This window comes from Tamandua tetradactyla, chromosome 16 (assembly GCF_023851605.1).
Source record: "Tamandua tetradactyla isolate mTamTet1 chromosome 16, mTamTet1.pri, whole genome shotgun sequence".
Classification (NCBI taxonomy): Eukaryota; Metazoa; Chordata; class Mammalia; order Pilosa; family Myrmecophagidae; genus Tamandua; species Tamandua tetradactyla.
In genome coordinates, this window is record NC_135342.1 from 1,570,282 (window position 1) to 1,596,145 (window position 25,864).

The following is a 25,864-nucleotide window of genomic DNA, read 5'->3' on the forward strand; positions in this document are numbered from 1 at the left end:
TTCATTTTTTAAATTTTAAAACTTTTTATTCTGAAACAATTATAGATTCACAGAAGATAGGACAGAGACTCCCCGTGCAGTCTCCACCCCAGTCTACCCAGTGGCCACATCTTACATAACTGTACTGCAATATGAAACTCAGAAAACTGACATTGGCACAGTGTGTGTGTTTATATTTCTGTCATTTTATAACCTGTGCGATTATCCTGTGATTATCGCCATAATAAAAGTACAGAATGATTCCAATCACTATGTTCTAGTTTGCCAGCTGCTGGAATGCAACACACCAGAGACAGATTGGCTTTTAATAAAAGGGGGTTTATTTCATTAGTTCTTCAGAGGAAAGGCAGCTAACTGAAGCTCTTTCTTACGTGGAAGGCACAGGATGGTCTCTGCTGGTCTTCTCTCCAGGCTTCTGGGTTCCAACAACTTTCCCTGGGGTGATTTCTTTTTGCATCTCCAAATGCCTGGGACTGCTGAGATGAGGTATGCAGCAGATGAGGTTCACATACAATTGGCTCATGTCCGCAGGAATAGATCTAGGCACCTTCACCTGGCCAAGTTGACGAACTGAATCTAACCACCACACACCAATAATGTCTCCCTTGCACTATCCCTTGTTCCCTCCTCCTCCCACTACCCTTAAACCTTGGTGACCAGTAATTCAAAACACTGTGATTAGTTTTGCTTTATTTTGGCTGTTCCAGTTATATATATATTTGCGTGTGCGTGAAAAATAATATATGTAGAAAAAAGTAATACATTTCAAAGCACATCACAACTATTGGTTATAGAACAGATTTCAGAGTTCGTTATGAGTCACAATTTCACAATTTTAGGTTTTTACTTCTAGCTGCTCTGAGATACTGGAAGCTAAAAGAAATATCAATGTGATGATTCAGCATACATGCTCATTTGTTAAACCTGACCTTCTCTGTGTAACTCTACCATCACCTTCGATTTTTTTTTATTAATTAAAAAAAGAATTAACAAAACAATTAGAAATCATTCCAATCTACATGTACAATCAGTAATTCTTAATAACATCACATAGTTGCATATTCATCATTCCTTAGTACATTTGCATCGATTTAGAAAAAGAAATAAAAAGACAACAGAATAAGAATTAAAACAATAATAGAAAGAAAAAAAAACAAAAAAAACAAAAACAAAAAACCTATACCTCACATGCAGCTTCATTCAGTGTTTTAACATAATTGCATTACAATTGGGTAGTATTGTGCTGTCCATTTCTGAGTTTTTATATCCAGTCCTGTTGTACAGTCTGTATCCCTTCATCTCCAATTATCCCTTCTCTTTTTTTTTTTTTTTTAATTAACGGAAAAAAAGAAATTAACCCAACATTTAGAGATCATACCATTCTACACATGCAATCATTAATTCTTAACATCATCACATAGATGCATGATCATCATTTCTTAGTACATTTGCATTGGTTTAGAAGAACTAGCAACATAACCGAAAAAGATATAGAATGTTAATATAGAGAAAAAAATAAAAGTAATAATAGTAAAATCAAAACAAAACAAAACAAAAACCTATAGCTCAGATGCAGCTTCATTCAGTGTTTTAACATGATTACTTTACAATTAAGTATTATTGTGCTGTCCATTTTTGAGTTTTTGTATCTAGTCCTGTTGCACAGTCTGTATCCCTTCAGCTTCAATTACCCATTGTCTTACCCTGTTTCTAACTCCTGCTGAACTCTGTTACCAATGACATATTTCAAGTTTATTCTCGAATGTCCGTTCACATCAGTGGGACCATACAGTATTTGTCCTTTAGTTTTTGGCTGGATTCACTCAGCATAATATTCTCTAGGTCCATCCATGTTATTACATGGTTCATAAGTTTATCTTGTCTTAAAGCTGCATAATATTCCATCGTATGTATATACCACAGTTTGTTTAGCCACTCTTCTGTTGATGGAGATTTTGGCTGTTTCCATCTCTTTGCAATTGTAAATAATGCTGCTATAAACATTGGTGTGCAAATGTCCGTTTGTGTCTTTGCCCTTAAGTCCTTTGAGTAGATACCTAGCAATGGTATTGCTGGGTCGTATGGCAATTCTATATTCAGCTTTTTGAGGAACCGCCAAACTGCCTTCCACAGTGGTTGCACCCTTTGACATTCCCACCAACAGTGGATAAGTGTGCCTCTTTCTCCGCATCCTCTCCAGCACTTGTCATTTTCTGTTTTGTTGATAATGGCCATTCTGGTGGGTGTGAGATGATATCTCATTGTGGTTTTGATTTGCATTTCTCTAATGGCCAGGGACATTGAGCATCTCTCCATGTGCCTCTTGGCCATCCGTATTTCCTCTTCTGAGAGGTGTCTGTTCAAGTCTTTTTCCCATTTTGTAATTGGGTTGGCTGTCTTTTTGTTGTTGAGATGAACAATCTCTTTATAAATTCTGGATACTAGACCTTTATCTGATATATCATTTCCAAATATTGTCTCCCATTGTGAAGGCTGTCTTTCTACTTTCTTGATGAAGTTCTTTGATGCACAAAAGTGTTTAATTTTGAGGAGTTCCCATTTATTTATTTCCTTCTTCAGTGCTCTTGCTTTAGGTTTAAGGTCCATAAAACCGCCTCCAGTTGTAAGATCCATAAGATATCTCCCAACATTTTCCTCTAACTGTTTTATGGTCTTAGACCTAATGTTTAGATCTTTGATCCATTTTGAGTTAACTTTTGTATAGGGTGTGAGAGATGGGTCTTCTTTCATTCTTTTGCATATGGATATCCAGTTCTCTAGGCACCATTTATTGAAGAGACTGCTCTGTCCCAGGTGAGTTGGCTTGACTGCCTTATCAGAGATCAAATGTCCATAGATGAGAGGGTCTATATCTGAGCACTCTATTCGATTCCATTGGTCGATATATCTATCTTTATGCCAATACCATGCTGTTTTGACCACTGTGGCTTCATAATATGCCTTAAATTCAGGCAGCGCGAGACCTCCAGCTTCGTTTTTTTTCCTCAAGATGTTTTTAGCAATTCGGGGCACCCTGCCCTTCCAGATAAATTTGCTTATTGGTTTTTCTATTTCTGAAAAATAAGTTGTTGGGATTTTGATTGGTATTGCATTGAATCTGTAAATCAATTTAGGTAGGATTGACATCTTAACTATATTTAGTCTTCACCTTCGATTTTTCTCCCACTCTTTAGGAGTATTTGGGCTATGCCCATTATAACTTTTTCATGTTGGAAGGGGCTGTTGATAATATAGGATAGGGGGATGAAACTAGCTGATGTTCTGAAGAGACTGGGACCTCTGCACTTCAGGACTTATCTGGACCAGGGATCCATCTGGAGGTTGTAGGTTTTGGGGAGTTGCCCTAGTGCATGGAAACTTCATAGAATCTTTTTTATTAATCTTTTCTTATTATATAATACAACATATGCACAAAGCAAGGAAAGATAAAAGCAATAGTTTTCAAAGCACGCGTCAACATGTAGTTACAAGACAGATCCCAGAGTTTGTCATGGGCTACCATTCCATCATCTCTGATTTTTCTTTCTAGGTGCTTCAGAACATTGGAGACTAAGAAGGAATAGATATGTATATTTTTATCATCACTTTTTTCTTTTTTTGTGTGAAAAATAATATATAGACTCTAAAGCAACAAATTCCAAAGCACATCACAACAATTAGTTGTAGAACAGACTTCAGCGTTTAGTATGGGTTACAATTTCACAATTTTAGGTTTTTATTTCTAGCAACTCTAAGGCACTGTAGACTAAAAGAAATACCAATATAATGATTCAGCAGTCACACTCATTTGTTAAACCCTACCTTCTCTGTATAACTCCACCCTCTCCTTTGATCCTTCTTCCACTCTTTAGGGGTATTTGGGCTATGCCCATTCTAGCTTTTTCATATTGGAAAGGGCTGAGAGGACTTTACTTTTGATAAGTGAGTTTAAAACTATTCGGTTCCTCCCTCCAGCCAGGCTGCAGCCCCACTGGGCTCCAGCCGCAGCGGTTCTCCAGCCTCTCCACCGCTGGGCCGAGCCTGGGTCCCCTCTCCTGGAACAGCCTCTTCTCAGGACCGGTGACCTGTGTGCTCAGCTCCTGCAGAGCTCCAAGGCATTTCGCACCATTTTTCATCCTTTACTTTCTTTTCAGCACTTATTTTCATCTAAATTTTTAAATGTTTCATTTGTTAATCTTCATTTTCTCTGCATCTGATGGATATTAAGGCAAAACAATGAAAGTTAATAACAATTGTTTTACTTAATAGCTGTTTTATTATCACCTAAGAAAATGAGACTGAACATTTTATTTGGGTAAAACAACTAACACCTCATAGAACGTTTTCAGATTTAATTTATGCAGAATATGGGCGGGAGAGTCAACCCATTCCATAGAATCTTTTGTTCTTTTCAATTTTTAATAAAGATACTTCAAGTAAATGTCCATTGCAACTTGTATTTGTATTATGTCAACCAAAAGTATATTTCTTCCTCATCAGTTCCTAGCACAGTAAGAGAGTCTGCAAAAATCTACTATAGTTTCTGAAGTCTCTAGAAAGTAATTTGCTCGCAATAGCCTGACAAAAAATACTTTTTCACGCAAAAAATATTACATGAGCAAATGGGAAAGAATCTGCTTCAAGATTATTTGCATCCATGGCTATGCTATGGATAAGGCATTTACAGACAGACAAAGGGACAGATGGAACAGAGGGACAGGGAAGGAAGGAGGCAGAGGGAGAGACGACACATAGAAGTGGCAAACGTGGCAATTGGTGGGTGTGGCTGTATGTTGGAATTCTTTATATGGGATTTCTACAAGTTTAAACTGCCCTGCACATTTGAAAGTGTTTCAAAATAAAAAGTGTTATTTTTATTTTTCAAGTAAGGCATTTAGGCCTTAGGTAATCTCTAATAATGAAGGGAGGCGTTGCGTTCCTTATTGTTCTAGTCGATTTCATCCTGATACGCGAAAGCCGCCTGTAGTTTCACAATGAAAAAGTACTCCGGGTAGAAGCGCGCTCACAGCCCTCGCGCCGGGGTGGCTGAGGGTCGGCGGGGGGAAGGGGAAGGTCCACCCGCCGCCGGCTCCTGCACGAGCCCCGCACGCCAGCCCGGGGCGCATCTGGATGTGCAAATGCGGGGACGCCCTGGGGGCTGTGCGGGGCCAAGGGCGAGCCTAGGGTTTGGCTCTGGGCTCAGGTCCGATCAGGGATCGAATCCAGTCAGGTGCTGCCGGATTTTAAAAAAATTTTGGACAGAATAAGGAATGCCCGGATAAATTTGTATTTCAAGTAGACAGTGATTTTTATTTTTAGTCCAAGGTAGGGGACATAGTTACACTAAATAAATAAATAAATAAATAAATAAATAAATAAATAATAAATAAATAAATAAATCTTTTCATTGTTTATCTGTGGTTGAACTGGGTGTCCAGTATTTAATGATAAGCCTATTTAATGATGAGTAGATCAAGAATTTCCTCCCCTCATCTGAACTGAGCAACAGAAACAGATGAGGGCTAAATACGGCCGCCGCTCGGAGAGTTTTGTTTTGTTTTGCATTTCAGTAATTTTATTGAAAGATACACCCTCTAGTACCGAATATAATAATGGTTTGTTACGTTGCCTCTGCCAACTCAAAATTAACACTGATGTATTCAAAATAATGAGCTGTGTCAGCCATTGGGGAAAACGGAAGAGTCATCCGCAAGCATAGTTTACGAAAGTTAGGTTAACTTTTTAGGTATTACTGTAGCTCCTGGGTTTATTTTCATTATTTATTTATTTACTTATTTATTTTGGCATGGGCGGGCTCCGGGAATCGAATCCTGGTCTCCAGCATTCTTTAGTTTATTTTTCAGTGCATATTGATCCACAACCTGATGTCAAAAGTAAATATGAATTGGTCCCACAGCTTTTCTCCATGGACTCTGGCTACACATTTGCCCTGAGTGACAATTTAGCAACAGTGGTTTTAATACTGTGGCCCGTACATTCAGCGACTTACATGGGAAATCCTGGACGTTAGGTATTTGAAGGGTGCCTGTTCACTTCAGACTCTGTTTCGGCAAGTATGGGCATTGCTGAAAGGGTACTCTTCCTTTTAAACTGAATTGTAAGTTAGGAAGTGACGATTTTATAAAAACAGTCCTTTGTAAAACCTTTTAGAGTATTAATTTAATCCTGAAGTTGCTTTGGGGGGGGTTAAAGGGTGTTTTTGAGTGATAATTTATTTTGTTACAAGAGAACTTACTTTGTTGATGGGACTAGACTGAGGCAGTAGAGTCTCTATAAAAATATTTCTCATGAATATAAACACTACCTGTGTTCTAGAAAAAATATTAACAATAACAATGAATATGCCAGGCTTACCAGGTCCATATTTTTGCTTTGTACAAAATGTCCCCAAATTTAAATGTAATTGCCAGGGAGCAATGACTCCGGGAGGAGAGTGCAGGTCACATCTGGTCTCCTCGCTGGAAAGCAAACCCCCTGCAGCAATCCCCCGCCCCACCCGGCCTTTCCCCCCAGACCCCCTCTCAAGGAGCCGCTGAGCTTGGGGCTCCCCTCCGCCTGCCCCTATTCTGCCGGGACATGCTCGGGGCTAATGCCCTGTGCCCGAGGGGGTCCTGAGCAGCGGGACAGCGGGCCTGGGGGATCCTGCCTTGCCGCCTGGCCCGCCGCCCACTGGAGGGTCCCCCCACCCAGCCCTAGGGCCCTTGGGTCTGGGGGCGACAGGGCTGCGCCGGCCCCGGGGGCGGCCGATTCCGCGGCAGGCGCCGCGCTGTGAGCCCGGGGACCCCGGGTTCCCAGGGAGCCCGGGGCTGCCGTCGGTTTCCCTCGCGCGGGCTGGAGCACCCCGGCGCCTCCACCCCGACCCCCCAGCTGTTTGGAAGCGCCCACTAGCCCCGGCCGCTGAGCCCCCAGGGCCCCGCGCTCAGCGAACTGCGGAGGGCGCAGGGGGGGCCACGACGCAGCAGACTCTGAACTCGACGCGCGGGAACTGCCGGGAGAAGCGCAGAGCAGAGAAAGGGACCCGGGCGTGGCGGGGCTTTGGGGGAACTGGGGGTGCCCGTGGGGGGGCCGGGGTGGCAACGATCAAAGCGAAGACCCGGAGGCAGGGGCAGGGGGGAGGGGGAGGAGGAGGGGGCCAGGGGGGAGGGGTGCCCCGCAGGGCGAGGAGGGCGAGGCGCTGCCGCTGATTCCTAGACTCTGTCAGGGCCGCCAGCCTGGAGCACCGCCGGCCGCCGGTGGCGGGGGAGCTGCGGGGTCCCCAGACCCCCCGGGACATGGCTGATCCTTTCCGTCAGTGCTGCTGAATCTGGTGACATAAAAAGGACTTAACATCTTCTTGTTAATTCCATGGTTCTATTAATTCGTTTTTCCTGCATTTCTAAAGAATGGGTCCGTGACATGTGCGTGGTGGGGGGGGGGTGGGGGTGACGGAAGGACTTCCACAAGAGGCAGTTTGATAACTGAAGCCATCGAAGAGCGCGCAGCGGCGAAGGGACGTCGTCACACTCATCTCAGATCCCCGCGGACGGGGGCGGGGGGGGGCGCCGGCTGCGAGGGCGCTGGCAGTGGTCGCGGCCGACGATGGCATGAGTGTGGCTTTAGCTTCCCTCCTAAAATATCCCCTGCGCCCGTGTCCCCATCTTCCACCAGCTCGGCCACCCACCCCACAATAAGCCGGAAAGACAAGCGTCAGTTTCCCTGACTCCAGCTGCTAATCCGGGGTTCAAACCCGAAGCCTCCTTTCTCCTCCCAACGGACCCGCCAAATATTGTGGTTTTCTAAGCCTAAAACCCTGTAGTTTTCTAAACTTAAAATAAGCCGCGGCCCCTCCCTTCCCTGGGGCTTAGTCCCTTCCCCGTTGCCCCAGGCTGGCCTGGGTGGATGGAAGAGACCGTGTCAGCTTTGCCCTCTGCTACTCTTGAAATCCGAAAGGTTCGAAACTAATCTTAATGTGTTTTCAAATCTAAGTTGCTTTTGACAAAATTTGACCGGACTTTATGTGAAACTAAAGACGATCTTCCTTTTTCCATTGCCGTTGAGGACGTCAGGCGCCCTGGTGCAGGGGAGGTGACGCTGCGGAAGCTGCGGATTTAATCACCAGGCGAGGGTCTTCAATCACATCCTTAAACCCATCACCCACCCCCTGGCCCTATAAGAAGGAGAAGCCGTGGGGCCGTGGGTCAGATGAAGCAGTGCAGACACCAAGTCAGCTCTGACCAGCATCCAGCCCGGATCCAGCTCCAAGCGCCAACTCAGGAGAGGTGAGTTTCCAGAGCCGGAGGCAGGAGCCGATTTCGGGCGTGTGAGCGCGTGGCCTGGGTGAATAGGAGACGGGGTGGCTCCGCAGTCGGGGCTCTAGGCGAAGCGCTTGTGCCAGCTGCTGTTTGCCCAGGAGGGCTGGGCGTGCTGGGCTCGGCGACGTGTGCAAGGCTGGCTTGGCTGAAGGAGACGTCCCCTGGGCAATGTCATCGCAACTGGCATGTAAAGACCCCTCTTGAGCCCTCACGTGCGTCAGCCGCTGTCCTAAATTCTTCACCTCGATTAGCTCATCTAACTTCCAGGACAAACTCTGGGGAGATGGACTCATTTGATTTCCCCGTGGTACAGGTGGGGACCCGATGGGAAGCGGGTCTGGGGATAGAGCTGGGCTAAGGCTGGAACTCTGAGCAGTGCCTGCTGGGGTTGGGTGCGTGGCTCTAAGAGCTCTCTTGGGGAGGCCCGAGGAGGGAGAGGGTGTGGGTTCTAAAGGCAATCAAAGGAGCCACTGTCCCTAGACACCGAGCCCAGGCAAGGCCCAGGGAAGGGTCCCCGAGGGCAATGGGGAGCCACTGAGGGGAAGGGAGGATGTGATCGGAGCAGATTAGCATCTTATAAGGTCTCCTGGAAACTTTGTGAGAATGGATTAGGAAAAGGCAAGAATAATCAGTTTTTCTCCTATGGGTTTCTCAGAGCTCATCTTTGCTTCATTTCTTGATAGGATCTGGGTGGTTCATCTGATCACATAGCCAGGTGGGGATGGCAGCTGAAATTCCATCAACAGAAATAGTTTAGGGACTTGACTGCCCAAATAGCACAATTTTCCGATTTTGTGGTATGACATTCGCTTTTGAAAAAATGTAGATCCTTGAAGTGTCAATCATCTATGAAATAGGAAAAGGACACGAAAATAGATAAGGACATAAAAAAGTGATTAAATCTTATTTTCCTATTTGATCTTTCAAATGGGATGCCTCTAGTGCCTCTAATGTGGCTGGCAGTCAGAAATCAATTTTGAGCAATGTGAACTCATTTTCATCTCTACTGAATCCTCTAACTCCAGTGGGAAGGGTCAGGGGTTAGAAACACAGGTAAAGATGGAATTGTAGAGACAAATGTTTGCAAGCAAAGGCAACTGTTGATAGGGAACGCTTGACCTTAGTCTGTATGATTTTAGTCAGTCTAGTGGGTGTTTTGTAGCATCTCCTTGAGGCTTTAATTTGCATTTCTGGAATACTAATGAGATAGGGCCTCCTTCCATATTATCCATTGAGATATCTACTTTTAGTTCTTTTGGCTAGTTTTCTATTAGACAGTTATCTATCTGTTGGTTTGAAGAAGTTCATTATAAACTGTGTTGCAGAGCTATTATAACTATCTCCCACTCTCTGTACTTAACCTTTTCAATGTCTTAATAATTTCACTAAGGGAGAAAGTTCTCATTTTAATGTAATCCCATGTCTCACTCTTTTCTTTTGTGCCGAGTGCTTTTTTTTTTTTTTACATGGTCAGGCGCCAGGAATCAAATCTAGGTCAGTGGTGAGAACTCTGCCACTGAGCCATCGTTGCCCGCCCTGTGCTGAGTGCTTTTTAATGTGAGATTGATGAAATCTTTTCCTATGGCAAGTTTTTGACATATTTCGGATCATCTTCTAGAAGCTTTATTGTTTTACAGTTCACATGTTTATATATATTTTTAAAAGAATTTATTGTACAGTTTATACGCTTTTTGGAAAATTGAATAAGCACTCTTTAAGGATATATAAGCCTCCATTTCCTGGTAGAATGAAGGGAATGCACCAGAAAATTCCCACTTTGCTATCATGTAGGTCCTTAGGTGCCTAATTCTGGGCACTTATCCTTAGACCCTCAACTCTGTGACTTGGCACAGTTGTGGTTCCAACCTGGGGGAGCCCCACTTCTCAACAGAGTAGGACATTTCACATATTTTTGAAAACCCATCTAGAATTAATTTTAGTAAATGCCATAAGATGGGATCATTGTTTTCCCATATGGAGTTCAGCTTCCCCAGCATCAATTATTGAGACAAATTCTTTGCCCACTGTGTTATCATTTTTATAAGTCAAATGGCTCCATAGGTGTCGACCTGTATGGGGACAATTTGCTTTTCCATTGCTCTATTTGTCTATCTTTGTGTCACCATCACATTATTGTGTGGTTTTCCAGTCAAGTAATGTCATCTGGTTGTATAAATCCCTCTCATTTTTTTCTTCTTCAGAATTGTCTTGGCTGTTTTAGCCCTTTGATGTCCATATAATTTTAGAATCAATTGGTCAATTTTCTCTTTCTCATATGCGCACCCACACACTACTACTGAATTTTCCTAGGATTGTATTGAATGCATTGAAAGTACAAAGAAATTTGGGGAAAGTTGACATTTTTGTAACATTGACCTTTGCAAACCAAGAGCACGGCTTGCTCCTCTATATATGCTCTTTATTTTCCTTTAATAAGTTGTAGGTCTCTGCAAAGATCTCAGTCATCTTTCATTAGATTTGTTCTTAGATAATTGCTATTTGATGCTACCATAAGCAGTGAGGATTTTTTAAAAATTGTTTTGGCTACTTTTGATATGGTACAATTCAAATGACTTCTGTATATTGGTTTTGTTAAATACACCTAGTCTAATATTTACAGAATATTTTGTTTTTTCTGCAAATCCAGTCATGATATTTATAAATACTGACATTTGATCATTTTCTTCCTTAATTCATTGTATAAAAACCAGTCCAATGTTGCATTAAGATGATATAGGAGGAATCCACTCACCTCTTAAGACTCAAGGAGAAAAGTTTTAAGAATAATTTTTACTGTAGTATTTTTTTAATCATTTTATCACATGAAGGAAAATTTCTTCTATTTGTAGATTACCAAATGCCTTTTTCATGCATAAGTATTGACTGTAATTCACTATTTCAAACGTATCTATTGAAATGATTAAAACATGCCTTCCTATAAACTACTAATGTGGTAAATTGCCATGCAACTTTTTGAATTTTAAGCAACCTGGCCTTTAGAAAATAAAACCAAATCAGTCCTGATATGTTATTCTGTATATGTGACTGGTATATTTGCAAATATTTTGTTTAGGATTTTCACATATATATTCATGAGAGCTGGTGGTCTGCATTGTTTCTTTATTTAATGTACTTGTTAGATTTTGTTATCAGGAGGTAAGATAGGGAGTCCCGCTTTGTCTAGGTTTTGGAAACAATGGTATAAGACTTGAATTATTTCTTTAATATCTGGTAAAATTGACCCATGAAGCCATCTGAACCTGAATTTTTTTTTTAACAAACAAACAAAAACTATATTTCAGGTGCAGCTTCATTCAGTGTTCCAACATAGTTACATTACACTTATGTATTATTGTGCTGTCCATTTTTGAGTTTTTGTATCTAGTCCTGTTGCACAGTCTGTATCCCTTCAGCTCCAATTACCCATTATCTTACCCTGTTTCTAACTCCTGCTGGTCTCTGTTACCAATGATATATTCCAAGCTGATTCTCGAATGTCGGTTCACATCAGTGGGACCATACAGTATTTGTCCTTTAGTTTTTGGCTAGACTCACTCAGCATAATGTTCTCTAGGTCCATCCATGTTATTACATGCTTCATAAGTTTAGTCTGTCTTAAAGTTGCATAATGTTCCATCATAGGTATACGCCACAGTTTGTTTAGCTACTCGTCTGTTGATGGACATTTTGGCTGTTTCCATCTCTTTGCAATTGTAGATAATGCTGCTATAAACACTGGTGTGCAAATGTCCGTCTGTGTCTTTGCCCTTAAGTCCTTTGAGTAGATACCTAGCAGTGGTATTGCTGGGTCATAATCCATTCTGCCATTCTATGTCTTTTGATTGGGAAATTCAGTCCATTAAATTTAGGGTTATTACTGTTTGGATAATATTTTCCTCTACCATTTTGGCTTTTGTATTATATATATCATATCTGATTTTCCTTCTTTCTACACTTTACTCCATACCTCTCTCTTCTGTCTTTTCGTATCTGACTCTAGTGCTCCCTTTAGTATTTCTTGCAGAGCTGGTCTCTTGGTCACAAATTCTCTCAGTGACTTTTTGTCTATAAATGTTTTAATTTCTCCTTCATTTTTGAAGGACAATTTTGCTGGATACAGAAGTCTTGGTTGGCAGTTTTTCTGTTTTAGTAATTTAAATATATCATCCCACTGTCTTCTAGCTTCCATGGTTTCTGCTGAGAAATCTACACATAGTCTTATTGGATTTCCCTTGTATGTGACAGATTGTTTTTCTCTTGCTGCTTTCAAGATCCTCTCTTTCTCTTTGACCTCTGACATTCTAACTAAAGTGTCTTAGAGAATGCCTATTTCGGTCTATTCTCTTTGGGGTGCGCTGCACTTCTTGGATCTGTAAATTTAGGTCTTTCATAAGAGTTGGGAAATTTTCAGCAATAATTTCTTCCATTAGTTTTTCTCCTTTTCACTTCTCTTCTCCTTCTGGGACACCCACAACACGTATATTTGTGCGTTTCATATTGCCATTCAGTTCCCTGATCCCCTGCTCAAGTTTTTCCATTCTTTTCCCTATAGTTTCTGTTTCTTTTTGGAATTCAGATGTTCCATCCTCCAGTTCACTAATTGTAGCTTCTGTCTCTTTAGATCTACCATTGTAGGTATCCATTGTTTTTTCCATTTTTTCTTCTTTGTCCTTCACTCCCATAAGTTCTGTGATTTGTTTTTTCAGATTTTCTATTTCTTCTTTTTGTTCAGCCCATGTCTTCTTCATGTCCTCCCTCAATTTATTGATTTGGTTTTTGAAGAGTTTTTCCATTTCTGTTCGTATATTCAGCATTAGTTGTTGAACCTGAATTTTTTGTGTCCGTTTCTTTTTTTTACCACTTCATTTTTTAAAATGCAATTTTATTGACATATATTACATATTCACACACCATACAATCAGTGGTTCACAGTATCATCATATAGCTGTGCATTCATCATCATAATAGATTTTTTGAACATTTTCATTACTCCAAAAAAAGTAAAAATAAGGATAAAAGTAAAAAAAAATACCCAAAACACACCATACTCCTGACACCCCCATTTCTAGTTTATTTTTTGTCTTTTTTTCTTGCTCATCTGTCCATGCATTGGATAAAGGAAGTATCAATCACAAGGTTTTTACAATCACACAGTCACACCTTAAAACCTCTATAGTTATTCAATCATTTTCAAAAATCAAGGCTATCAGATTGCAGTTCAACATATTCAAGTTTTTTCCTCTAGGTACTCCAATATACCAAAAACTGAAAACGGATATCTATATACTGCATAAAAATAACCTCCAGAATGATCTCTTGACTCTATATGAAATCTCTCAGCCTCTGAATCTTTATTTTGTTTCATTTCTCTTTCCCTTTTTGGTCATCCCCTAGAGTCATATTCCATATTGCCAGGAAGATTTACACCCTTGGGAGTCATGTCCCACCTAAGGGGGAAGAGCAGTGAGTTCACCTGGTAAGTTGACTTAGAGAGAGAGGCCACATCTAAGCAACAAAAGAGTTCTTTGGGGTGACTCTAGGCTTAGCTTCTCCTTTGCAGGAATAAGTTTCATAAGGGCAAGCCCCCAGATTAAGGGCCTGGCCTTTTAAATTGGCAAGTCCCCAGTGATCGTAAGAATATCAGGTCTTACCCAGCTGGGGAAGTTATATATTTCCACCTTTTTTCCCCAGTCCCTCAAGGAGACTTTGTAAATATTTTTAATCTTCTGCCCAGATTATTGTGGGATGTATCAGGGCATCACACTAACTTGTACAAACCAATAAGACCTCACTCCCTATTCAAGGTTCCATGCAGTTATGGTGTTCAAAGAAGCTGACTGTACAAGCTAAATAACATAGTGTGCTACTGAAATGTGTTATTTTTACTTACAGCATGCTATAATGAATTACCTATTTCTTATATTTCTAGATTGCCATATTTGTCTTCCAAGGATCCAAGTCAGCAGAGCCTGAATCCTCAAGGTTGAGTGTGTCTGAGAAATCTTGCTAAGCATGGCTTTGGATCTCAGAATTTCCTTTCAACATGACCCATCCAGGGGTGATCCTGGGTCAGACACTCCAGAGTCTGAGCCCACCCAAGGACCTGGTGTCCATGAGAGAGAGGCGACCTCTAAGTTCCAGGATGCTCAGCTCAGCTATTATCAAACCACCAATGGCTCATTTGCACGGCAGGAACTCAAAAGACTCCATAAGATATTTCACTTGTGGCTGCAGCCTGAGAAACACAGCAAGGAAGAAATTATTGCTCAGTTGGTGCTGGAACAATTTGTGATGAATGGACACTGCAGAAACAAGTCCACTTTACTACAGAAATGGAAATCAAGTGGAAGAAACCTGGAGAAACTCATGGAAGATCTCACCGATGACTGCATGAAGTCACCTGACCTTGTAAGTAGTGGGTCCTGACTTCTGGGGTATGGGGCAGAGGGGATAAGAAAGAAGTATGGTCTGGTGGAGTTGCCTGGAAATGGAGAAAGGAGGGTTATTGCAACCCAGTTATTAAACATATCACATTCTCTCTCCACATTCCATCAATAAGGGGATGCTTTACTGTCCTTAGTTAGCAGAAAGGATTATGTTGTTCTGTGGAACAGACAAGATTCAGACATCAATTAATTGATTTAATACTTTTTCCTGTTCCAGTAGAACTAAACAATATCATTGACCTATTTTAAAATGTGTACACAAAGGTTCAGGCAACTTAATTAAATATGTCCAAGGTCATTTGTTAATGCCTGGCAGAGATAAGAGACTAGTGGGTCTGTCCTCCAAAACTTTTAACCTGGCTCAGGAGACAAATGGGTGAAGAAATGGGATGAAGGACTTTGAGCAATTATTTATGGTGTACCTACTATCTGCCAGGATGTTTGCAGTATGTGTGCATGGGGGGTTAGTAAAATGAATGAGGTAGATAAAAAAGAAACGAGGGAGCCATGCATAAGCATGACGAGTTCAGAATGTAAAGTTCCAAGAAGAAAATAAAACTGGTGGTCAGTGGAAATCTCCAAGGGAGTCGTTTTAGCTGGTGAGGTGGGGAAGGGAACGAGAGTCTGAGAAATGGACATTTGAGTGGGATTCTCAAGTGTGAGGCAAAAGGCCTTTACAAGTGCTGGCTCTTCCTTCAGAGAGACCTACTGTCATTTTTTTTTTTTAACCAGGAAAGACATAGTGAAGAAGCCAGCAGAGTGAAAGGCAGAGCATGAGGGTATGGGAGCCCCACCAAAATTGGGGGGTTTTGTGAAATTTGATGAGGACAGGTTTTTCCACCCCACCCAAGGTTTTGATCACCAACAGCTGCAGACATTCTACTGATCAGTCCTTGTTTACAGGTCCATGTCCATATGCAGGGACAGGAAGCCCTCTTCTTGGAGAATATGCCCTTGAGAGAAGTTGTTTTTCATCTCATGGAACAAATGCCAGCAGTAACCCCAAGAGAAAGCATGAAGGCAGACTTCCAGGGTCCCCAAGATATTTCTCTTCAAACAGGACAAGGTGAGAGGAGGGGCCTGGGTACCAGCAGGGTGTTTTGTGTGACCCCTTCGGGAGTTGAACTTTATTAAGTAATTTCTTTATTTACACAGGAGATGGCCATAAAGAAAATGGCAGCAACATTTCTGTGAAAACCAATGAAGTAAATGACAGTATTACTAGTCAAGACTATCTAGTACCTTCTCTAGTTATTATTCAGAAAGAGAACAGCCATCAGCCTGAAGAGGGGAGTGTTTCTTGGGAGAATTTGCAGAACCCCAGAAGAGCAGGGCTTGGCTCCTCCAGATCCCAGGAAGAATCCTTAGAACGACTCTCTTATCAAGATGTCCCCATGGAGGTGGAGCCACAGTTTCTCCCCAGGCCAGGTCAGGCCACCCCTGAGCCTGCCCCTCCCCAAGCCATCCCTGAGCCTCTCCCTACTGACCAAAGCAGTGAGGGCAAAACCAGGTGTGCGATAAACCAAGAGAGAGTCCTCGGTCCCCCCAAATCCTATAAATGTGAGGACTGTCCCAGGATCTTTAGATATTTCTCTCAACTAGACGCCCACCAGAGAAGACACAGGAACGAGAGACCATTTGTTTGTGCCGAGTGTCACAAGGGTTTCTTCCAGAGGTCAGACCTACATGTGCACCAGAAGATTCATGCAGCAGAGAAGCCCTTCAGGTGCAGCACATGTGAAAAGTCCTTCAGCCACAAAACCAACCTGCGGGCTCACGAGAGAATCCACACTGGAGAGAAGCCCTACATGTGCTCCCTCTGCGGGAGAAGCTACCGCCAGTCCTCCACCTTCCACCGCCACCTGCGGACCCACCAGAGAACTAACGCTGCCCGGCCAGGAGCTGCCCCAGCTGCTGCTCCCAGCTAAGATATATTGTGTAATTATCCGGTATACCTACTTTTTCCTGCAAAATGCTAATTATGTCAATTGGGAGATAGCTACAGATTGGTTGCTTGGGTGGATTTATTAGGTGCTCCACCTTCCTTTATTATGTGATAACCTTCTTGGGAGATTAATTTTTCCTGAGGAAGACCTCAAATAAAAAAAGAAACAAAATAAAGCAAGTCTTGTGTTTTTTATTTTTATTTTCCTCTTTTCAACGTGTTGATTTGGTGTTTCACCATTAAGCAAATATAAGAGTATTTTATTTTAGTGGTATTAAAACTATAGGACATTTACTCGCTCCCTTTTTTAAAACTTTTTTTATTGGGTAGTATAACATATATACAAAGCAAAGAAATAAAAAAGCAATAGTTTTCAAAGCACTCTTCAGCAAGTAGTTACAGGATAGGTCCCAGAGTTTGTCATGGGCTACTATATGATCCTCTCAGATTTTCCCTTCTAGCTGCTCTGGAATACAGGAGGAGAGAGGGCTTAAATATTTTTTTTTATCATCACAAATAACTTTTTTTCCTTTCTATGTGAAAAATAACATGTACAAAAAAGCTATAAATTTCAAAGCGCAGCACCACAATTAGTTGTAGAACATATTTCAGACTTTGACATGGATTACAATTTCACAATTTTGGGTTTTTACTTTTAGCTGCTCTAAAACACTAGAGACTAAAAGAGATATCAGTTTAATGATTCAGCATTCATATTCATTTGTTAAACCCTAACTTCTATGTATAACTCCACCATCACCTTTGATCTTTCTGTACCTTTCTCTAGGGTTGTTGGGGCCATGGCAATTCTAAATTTTTCATATTGGAAGGGTAGTGAGATGGAACTATCTGATGTTCTGGAGAGGCTGGGCTAGGTTTCAGAACTTATCTGGACCAGGGACCCATCTGGAGGTTGTAGGTTTCTGGAAAGTTACTCTAGTACCTGGAACCCTTGTGGAATTTTATATTTTGCCCTAGGTGTTCTTTAGTATTGGCTGGAATGGTCCTGGTTGGGGTTTGGCAGGTTATGAAGGTCTAAGTGAATCTTGTGTAAGAGCAACCTCCAGAGTAGCCTCTTGACTCTATTTGAACTCTCTCTGCCACTGATACTTTATTAGTTACACTTCTTCCCCCCTTTTGGTCAGAATGTAATTGTTGATCTCACAGGTCTGGATTCATCCCTGGGAGTCATTTCCCATGTTGCCAGGGAGACCTTCACCCCTATATGTCATGTCCTGTATAGGGGGGAGGGCAATGATTTCACTTGCAAGAGTTGGGCTTAGAGAGACAGGCCACATTTGAGCAACAACAGAGGTCCTCCGGAAGCAACTCTTAGGCATGCCTATAGGTAGTCCAAGCTTCTCCGCTACCTACATAAGCTTCACAAGAGTAAGCCTCTTGATCGAGGGCATGGGGGTCCCCAAAATTTGACAGAGTCTCAGGGGATTCCCTGATGGTGCGGTTTAATAGTTCCATATTTTTCTCCCATCCCTCTGGGGGCTTTGCCAACACTTTTTATCCACTTAATATACTCTAGGATGTATTCAGGCATTACAATAATCTACAGGATTAAAGGACCTCTTTCTTATTCTGTGCTTCCTGTGTTTCAGTTGTTCAAATCAGCTATACAGATAGGTTGACTTAGATTATGCACTACAGAAAATTTCAGTTCCAGACCAAATAAACCTTTTGTCCAATGATTTCAAAGAGTATGTATGGTTCTAAAATAGAGACACTGTCTTCCTTGCTCCTATGTTCTGAATTACTTTAGCCCCAACCTGTTCAGCTTCACTCTTATCTCTTAATATCAGGTTATATATATAAAACAGTCTCTCAAAATCCAGAAATAATAATCACCACTCTGGACTTAATGTATCTGCTCTAAAAGCTTATAGTCTAGGCCCCTGTTTTCTTATAAGCATTTTCTAAGGGTGACCATACCATTCTAGTTCATTTTTTCTCTGGCTTATTTTGTCTCACCAAATGTCCTACATGTTCTTTCACATCATTTCATGCCTCACGACTTTGTTCCTTTTTGTAGCAGCACAACCTTCGTTCATAAGTATACACCCTCGTTCGCCAATCTACTTCTCTGTCAGTGCATCAGTCAGCCACCTGCATTCATTGGGCATCATGTAGAGGACCCAAAGTCCACAGTCCATCAATATTCTCAATTTTAGATAATTTCATTGTTCCCAAGAGAAAGAAAAGCAATAAAAACACCCTCACCAAATAGGAAATCTAAATCGCCTCTTAACTCTTGTCCCTCACCCCATTGTTTACCTCTGCTGTTGCTGTGGTAGTGCTGATGGTTTCCTTTTGAACAAAGCGCATAGCATGCAATAGCAGTTTCCCCCCATACCCTGGACTTAAACACTCTTTATACAAGAATCATATCTTTGAAGTAATTCCTATGAGAACTAACTCATATTTCTAGTGTGAATCAGTGAGACACGTAGGTCTATACAACCCCTTTTATTCTTGTTCATCTTCAATATGGTAATATTACTTCTAGACCCACTAGACAGTCACCTTTGTTCCTATCCCCTTACATTGGAGTTCAACCTCATTAGCTAACAGTTCACTCATCTCTAGCTTCTATGTATCTCGAAGTCCCCTACATTCTGTGTTATAAGCCTCTGATTATATCTTTCTGCTGGTTATAAAAGTGGAATCATACAGTGTCTGTCCTTTTGTGTCTGGCTAATTTCCCTCAGCATTATGTCCTCAAGGCTCATCCATCTTGTCATGAGCTTCAGGACGTCATTTTGTCTTACTGCTGCATAATATTCCATCGTATCTATATACCACATTTTGTTGATCTACTTGTCTGTCAATGGGCATTTGGGTTGTTTCCATCTTTTGGTGATTGTGAATAATGCTGCTATGAACATCGGTGTGCAAATGTCTGTTTGTGTGGTTGCTTTCAACTCTTCTGGGTATATAACAAGTAGAGCTATTATTGGGTCATAGAGCAGCTCGATATTTAGTTTCCTAAGAAACCGTCAAACAGTCTCCCATAGTGGCTGCACCTTTGTACATTCCCACCAGCAGTGCACAAGTGTCCCAGTTTCTCCATATCCTCTCCAACATTTATAGTTTCCTGTTTGTTAAATAGCAGGCATTCTCATAGGTGTGAGGTAGGATCTCATTGTAGTCCTGATCTGCATTTCCCTTATAGCCAGTGAAAATGAGCATGTGCTTTTAGCCATCTGTATTTGCTCTTCAGAAAAATAACCATTCATATCTTTAGCCAATTTTTAATTGAGTTGTTTGTTCTTTTATTGTTGAGTTGTATGATTTCTTTGTATATACAGGAAATCAAACCCTTGTCTCATATGTGATTTCCAAATATTTTTTCCATTGAGTTGGCTGCCTCTTCACCTTTTTGACAGTCTTTTGAGCTGCAGAGGCATTTGATTTTGAGAAGTTCCCATTTATCTATTTTTTCTTTTGTTGCTTGTGCTTTGGGTGTAAAGTTCAGGAAGCTACCTCCTATTACTAGGTCTGGAAGATATTTCCCAACATTTTCTTCTAGAAGCTTTATATTTAGGTGTTTGATCCACTTTGAGTTAATTTTTGTGTAGGTTGTAAGATAGGGGTCCTCTTTCATTCTCTTGGCCATTGATATCCAGTTCTTCCATGCCCAGTTATTGAAAAGACTATTTTGTCCCAGTTCTGAGGATTTGGGGGCCTTGTCAAAAATCATTTAACCATAGATTTGGTGGTCTATTTCTGCACTCTCAATTTGAATCCACTGGTAAATGCTTCTATCTTTGTGCCAGTACCATGCTGTTTTGACCACTGTGGCTTTATAATAGGTTTTAAAGTCAGGGAGTGTTAATCCTCCCACTTCATTCTTCTTTTTTAGGATGCTTTTAGCTATTAGGGGTATCTTTCCCTTCTAGATGAAGTTGGTAATTAGCTTTTCCAAATCTTCAAAGTAGGTTGTTGGAATTTTGATTGGTACTGTGTTGAATCTGTAGATCAGTTTGGGAAGAATTGACATCTTAACTGTATTTAGCCTACCTGTCCATGAGCAGGAATATCTTTCCCCCATTTAGATCTCCTTTGATTTCTTTTAGCAATGTTATGTAGTTTTCTGTGTACAAGTCCTTTATGTCCCTAGTTACATTCATTCCTAGGTATTTGATCCTTTTAGTTGCTACTTCGAATGGAATTTTTTCCTTAACTGGCTCCTCAGCTAGGTCATGACTTGTGGTAAGGAAATATTACTGATTTTTGCACATTAATTTTATATCCTGCCACCTTGCTGAATTTGTTTATTAGCTCAAGTAACTTTGGTGTAGATTTCTCAGGATCTTCCAAGTATAGTATTATATCATCTGCTAATAATGAGAGTTTTACTTCTTCCTTTCCAATTTGGGTGCCTTTTATTTCTTTGTCCTGTTTCATTGCTCTAGCTAGAACTTCTAGCACAATGTTGGATAATAGTTGTGACAGTGGGCATCCTTGTCTAGTATCTGATCTTATTGGTAAAGCTTTCAGTCTCTCTCCATTCAGTAAGATGCTGGCCATTGGTTTTTCATATATTCCCTTTATCGTATTGAGGCCTTTGATTCCTATCTTTTGAAGCGCTTTTTTTTTTTATCAGAAAAGGATGCTGAATTTTGTCAAATGCTTTTTCCGCATCAATTGAGATGATCATATGATTTTTCCCTTTCAATTTCTGTTAATGTGTTGCATTACATTAATTGATTTTCTTGTGTTGAACCATTCTTGTGTTCCTGGCATAAACTCCACTTGGTCATAGTGTATAATTCTTTTAATGTGTTGTTGGATTCGAGTTGCTAATATTTTATTGAGATTTTTCTGCATCTATGTTCATTAGGGAGATTGGCCTGGAGTTTTCCTTTCTTATAGTATCTTTACCTGGTTTTCGTATTAAAACGATATTAGTTTCATAAAATGAGTTAAGTAGAGCTCCTTTTACCTCAATTTTTTGGAAGAATTTGAGCAGGATTGGTGTTGATTCTTTCTGGAATGTTTGATAAAATTCCCCTGTGAAGCCATCTGGCCCTGGGCTTTTCTTTGTTCGAAGATTTTTGATGACTCATTGAATCTCTTTACTTGTGATTGGTTTGTTGAGATCTTCTATTTCTTCCTGAGTCAGTGTAGCTTGTTTGTGTGTCTCCAGGAATTTGCACATTTTATCTAAATTGTCTAGTTTGTTGGCATACAGCCGTTCATAGTATCCTGTTATGATTTCTTTTATTTCTTCAGGGTCTGTGGTAATGCATACCTTCTCATTTCTGATTTTGTTTATTTGCATCCTCTCTCTTTTTTTCTGTCAGTCTTGCCAGTGGCTTATCAATTTTATTGATTTTCTTAAGGAACCAATTTTGGTTTTATTAATTCTTTCTATTGTTCTTTTGTTCTCTCATTCGTTCATCTGTGCTTTAATCTTTGTTATTTCTCTTCTCCTATTTGCTTTGGGGTTAATTTGCTGTACTTTCTTGAGTTCTTCCAGGTTTACTTTTAGGTCCCCACTTTTTTGCTCTTTCTGGTTTTGTAACACAGGCATTTAGGGCAATAAATTTCCCTCTCAGTACAGCCTTTGCCACATCCCATAAGTTCTGATAAGTTGTGTTCTCATTTTCATTCATCTCCAGATAGCTACTATTTTCTTTAGCAATTTCTTCTTTGACCCACTGTTTGTTTAAGAGTATGTTATTTAATCTTCATATATTTGTGAATGTTCTCATTCTTTGGTGGTTGTTGAGATCCAGTTTCATTCCATTGTGATCAACGAAAGTGCTTTGAATAATTTCAATATTTGAAAACTTATAACGACCTGTTTTTAGGTCCCAGCATATGATTTATCCTGGAGAATGTTCCATGAGCACTAGAGCAGAATATATGATCTTGTGCTTTGGGATGCAATGACCTATATATGTCTGTTAGGTCTAATTAATTTATCAAGTTATTTAACTTCTCTATTTCCTTGCTGATCTTTTGTCTGATTATTCTATCTATAGAGGAGAGTGGTGTATTGAAGTCTCCTACCATTATTGTCGAAACATCTATTGTTCCCTTCAGTTTTGCCAATGTCTGTCTCATGTACTTTGGAGCTCCTTGATTGGGAGCATAAACATTTATGATTGTTATATCTTCTTGGTGAATTGACCCTTTAATTAGTATGTAATATTCTTTGTCTCTTATGATGTCTTTACATTTAAAGTCTATTTTGTTCGATATTAGTATAGCTCCCTGCTTTCTTTTGGTTGCAATTTGCATGGAAAATCTTTTTCCATCCTTTCACTTTCAAACCATTTGTATCCTTCTGTGTAAGATGAGTCTCTTGTAAGCAGCATATAGCTGGATTATGTTTCTTAATCCATTCTGCCAATATGTATCTTTTAATTGGTAAGTTTAGTCTGCTAACTTTCAAAGTTATTACTGAAAAGGAGTTCCTTGTTTCCACCATCTTATCTTTTTTATTTTATTTATCAGATTTATATATTCTTTTCCCTCTTTCTCTTTTTATTCTTTAAATTAACCTTAATCATACACTTCAATTCTGTGCCCTCCTCCAGACATCCCTCTCCTGTCTTTTTTTTTCCACTTGGCAGAACTCCTTTTAGTATTTCTTGTAGGGCTGGTCTCTTGTTGACAAATTCTTTCACGATTTCTTCATCTGTGAGAATTTTAACGTCTCCCTCAATTTTGAAGGACAGTTTTCATGGGTACAAAATTTTTGGTTGGAAGTCTTTCTCTTTCAGGATCTTGAATATATCATATCACTCTCTTCTTGCCTCCAGAGTACTGGTTGAGTAGTTTGAACTCAGTCTTATTTGATTTCCCTTGTATGTAGTAGATTGTTTTTCTCTTGCCACATTCAGGATTTTCTGCTTCTCTTCAACATTTGACAGACTGATTAGTATGTGCCTTGGGGAAGGCCTATTTTGATTTATTCTGTTTGGAGTCCTCTGGGCTTCTTTGAGTTGTATATTTATGTCCTTTATGAGGGTTGGGAAGTTTTCCCCCATTGTATCCTCCACTACTCTTCCTAGTCCTTTACTCCTCTCTTCTCCTTCTGGGACAGCAATGATTCTTTTATTTGTGTACTTTGTTTTGCCTATCATTTCTCTGAGTTCCCATTCAATTTTTTCCATCTTTTTTGCCATCTGCTGTTTTGAGTCTTCGAAGTCAATTATCCTGTACTCTATATCACTTGTTCCTTCTTCTTTCTCTTCACATCTGGTGTTGTGTGTCTCTAGTTTGTTTTTCATTTGGTCAACAGAGTCTTTCATCTCTGTGATATCTACTATTTTTCTATTTATTCTTTCAAATTCCTTTTTGCACTCTTCTACTGTCTTCTTGATCTCCTTTATGTCATTTGCTATCCCACTTATTTTATTAAGTCGAGTTGTATGAACATCTTTGATTAGTTGTTCCAGTGTCTGTGTCTCCTCTGGTGTTTTAATTTTATCGTTAAGCAGGGCTTTATCTGTCTGCATTGTGATATGCTTAGTGATTTTCTGCTGTCTTTGTCACATGTAAATATCTTGGTTTATATACTTTGGGAGTTGATTTCTTTCAGTAGTCTAAGGCCTTGTGTTTGTGGGATGGTTGCACAGCAGGAAGCAGGCCATGGGGTGGGGCACTCAGTGCGGTGATTTGTTTCAGAGCAGTTTTTGGTGCAGGTTGGGGATATCAGGCTGACACTTGTGAACATGGGCGCCCAGAGGCCTGGGAGGACGTGGCTGTACTGGTCTGGGGGGTGTAACCCTGATGTGTGCTGGTGTAAGGCACAGGGCCCTTTGTGCACATGTGTAGAAGCTATGGCAGCAGGTTGGTGTCACACCTTCATGGATTGGGGCAGATGTGACCCTGGCTGTGCAGGTTGGCACTTTCTCAGAGCTGGGAAGTGTGGCTGAGAACCACATGCATGCGTTATTCTAGGACAACTGTAAAGTGCAGTTCCCAGAGCTGAATGATGTGATTGGGGGGTGCGTGGGCATGCGTGGACCTGGGAGTACTGTAAATGGATGCGCAGGGCTCAGGCCAGGTGGGGTGAGGCTGTGCAACACTATGGGTGGGGGCGGGGGTAACCTAGGTATGAGAGGTCAGTGCCCGCAGCCTTTATGCACTGGCAGCAGCCTACAGGGAAGAGGGAGGGAGAGGTAGTGCTCAGGAGGGTGCAGGAAAGGTGGGGCGGGCTGCACTTGGGGTGGGGGTGTGGGGCAGGTACATGCACTGGTGGTTGGTGGGGAGGGGTGCCTGGAGCGTGGGGAATGGGAGCGGGTGAGGGGATTCAGGTGCATGGGGTGTGGGGTGAGTCACTGGTCAAGGTACTGTGCTGGTGAGGGTAGTGCGCCTGAGGAGCGGCGGGCCTGGCTTACTTCCTAGTCTCCTGCTCCTGTCTGTGCACCCCAGCAGGCTGAATGCCTCTGCGCCAGGCTCCACTTTCTGCCTCTCAGTTCCTCGGCCTCTGCAACCAGGGCTGCTGCGTGTGATGCAGAAGTTCTCCCAGGTCAGCCACACTCCCAAATTGCCACCTCAGTTGCCCTCCTGTACCTTCTCTAACTTTTCCGTGGAGCAGGGCTAATCTCAAGCTACTCTAGCCAACCACCTTCCCAGAAGTCTGGACGTTTGCCCTTTTAAGACTGCAAATATTATTTTGCTGCTGATAAATATTTCCCCCTTCGCCAGTGAGAACCCTTTACGTTAGAACTTGTTTTCTGTTGGCATTCCCCAATGGTTTTTCATGACTTCTTGGCTTTCTTATATAATAAGTGATTCTGATTTTTTGTACCATCACTTCTGCCCAGGGTATGGATTTGCCAATTTCTGTAAGAAGCCTTGTTTTCTTTTTTAGTAAAAATGATATTCGGGGCAACCCCAACTCAGACCCTTCCCATCAGAGCAGACAAGCTGCAGCCCTGGCAAATAAAAGCAGAGGCTTTAGGAGTACCAGCTGGCAATAAGGAAGAACTGGGTATGCAATGAGGTGGCAGCTTTAGGTTGTCCATGATATATTAAGTGAGAAAAGCAGCCTGAAGATTGGAATTAAATTTGTAGCTATGTTTTTATTAGGACAAATATCTTTCATAGGATAGTTTTGAACACAAGCATGCACCTATATACACAATGATACACACACATGCAGATACTATTCTAAAGGAAACATACTATAC

At 41.2% G+C, this 25,864-nt stretch overlaps 2 protein-coding genes across 2 annotated transcripts in view; one reads left to right on the top strand and one right to left on the bottom strand.

Annotated features, from left to right (window-relative positions):
• LOC143658530 (zinc finger protein 671-like) overlaps nt 1-25,864 on the bottom strand; it is a 526,356-nt gene that overhangs the window by 352,207 nt on the left and 148,285 nt on the right. The gene's annotated exons all lie outside the window — the stretch shown is intronic.
• LOC143658534 (zinc finger and SCAN domain-containing protein 4-like) lies at nt 14,325-16,691 on the top strand. Its single transcript, XM_077130567.1, has 3 exons — nt 14,325-14,720; nt 15,662-15,824; nt 15,914-16,691. The coding sequence occupies exons 1-3, from the start codon at nt 14,325-14,327 to the stop codon at nt 16,684-16,686; spliced, it is 1,332 nt and encodes a 443-aa protein (XP_076986682.1). The 3' UTR covers nt 16,687-16,691.

What these genes read in the sequence shown, in the direction of transcription:
- LOC143658534 (XM_077130567.1), top strand. Translation starts at nt 14,325, where the DNA reads ATGGCTTTGGATCTCAGAATTTCCTTTCAACATGACCCATCCAGGGGT. An exon ending in GCATGAAGTCACCTGACCTT is followed by an intron (nt 14,721 to 15,661) that starts GTAAGTAGTGGG and finishes CCTTGTTTACAG; the next exon opens with GTCCATGTCCATATGCAGGG. An exon ending in TTCTCTTCAAACAGGACAAG is followed by an intron (nt 15,825 to 15,913) that starts GTGAGAGGAGGG and finishes TTATTTACACAG; the next exon opens with GAGATGGCCATAAAGAAAAT.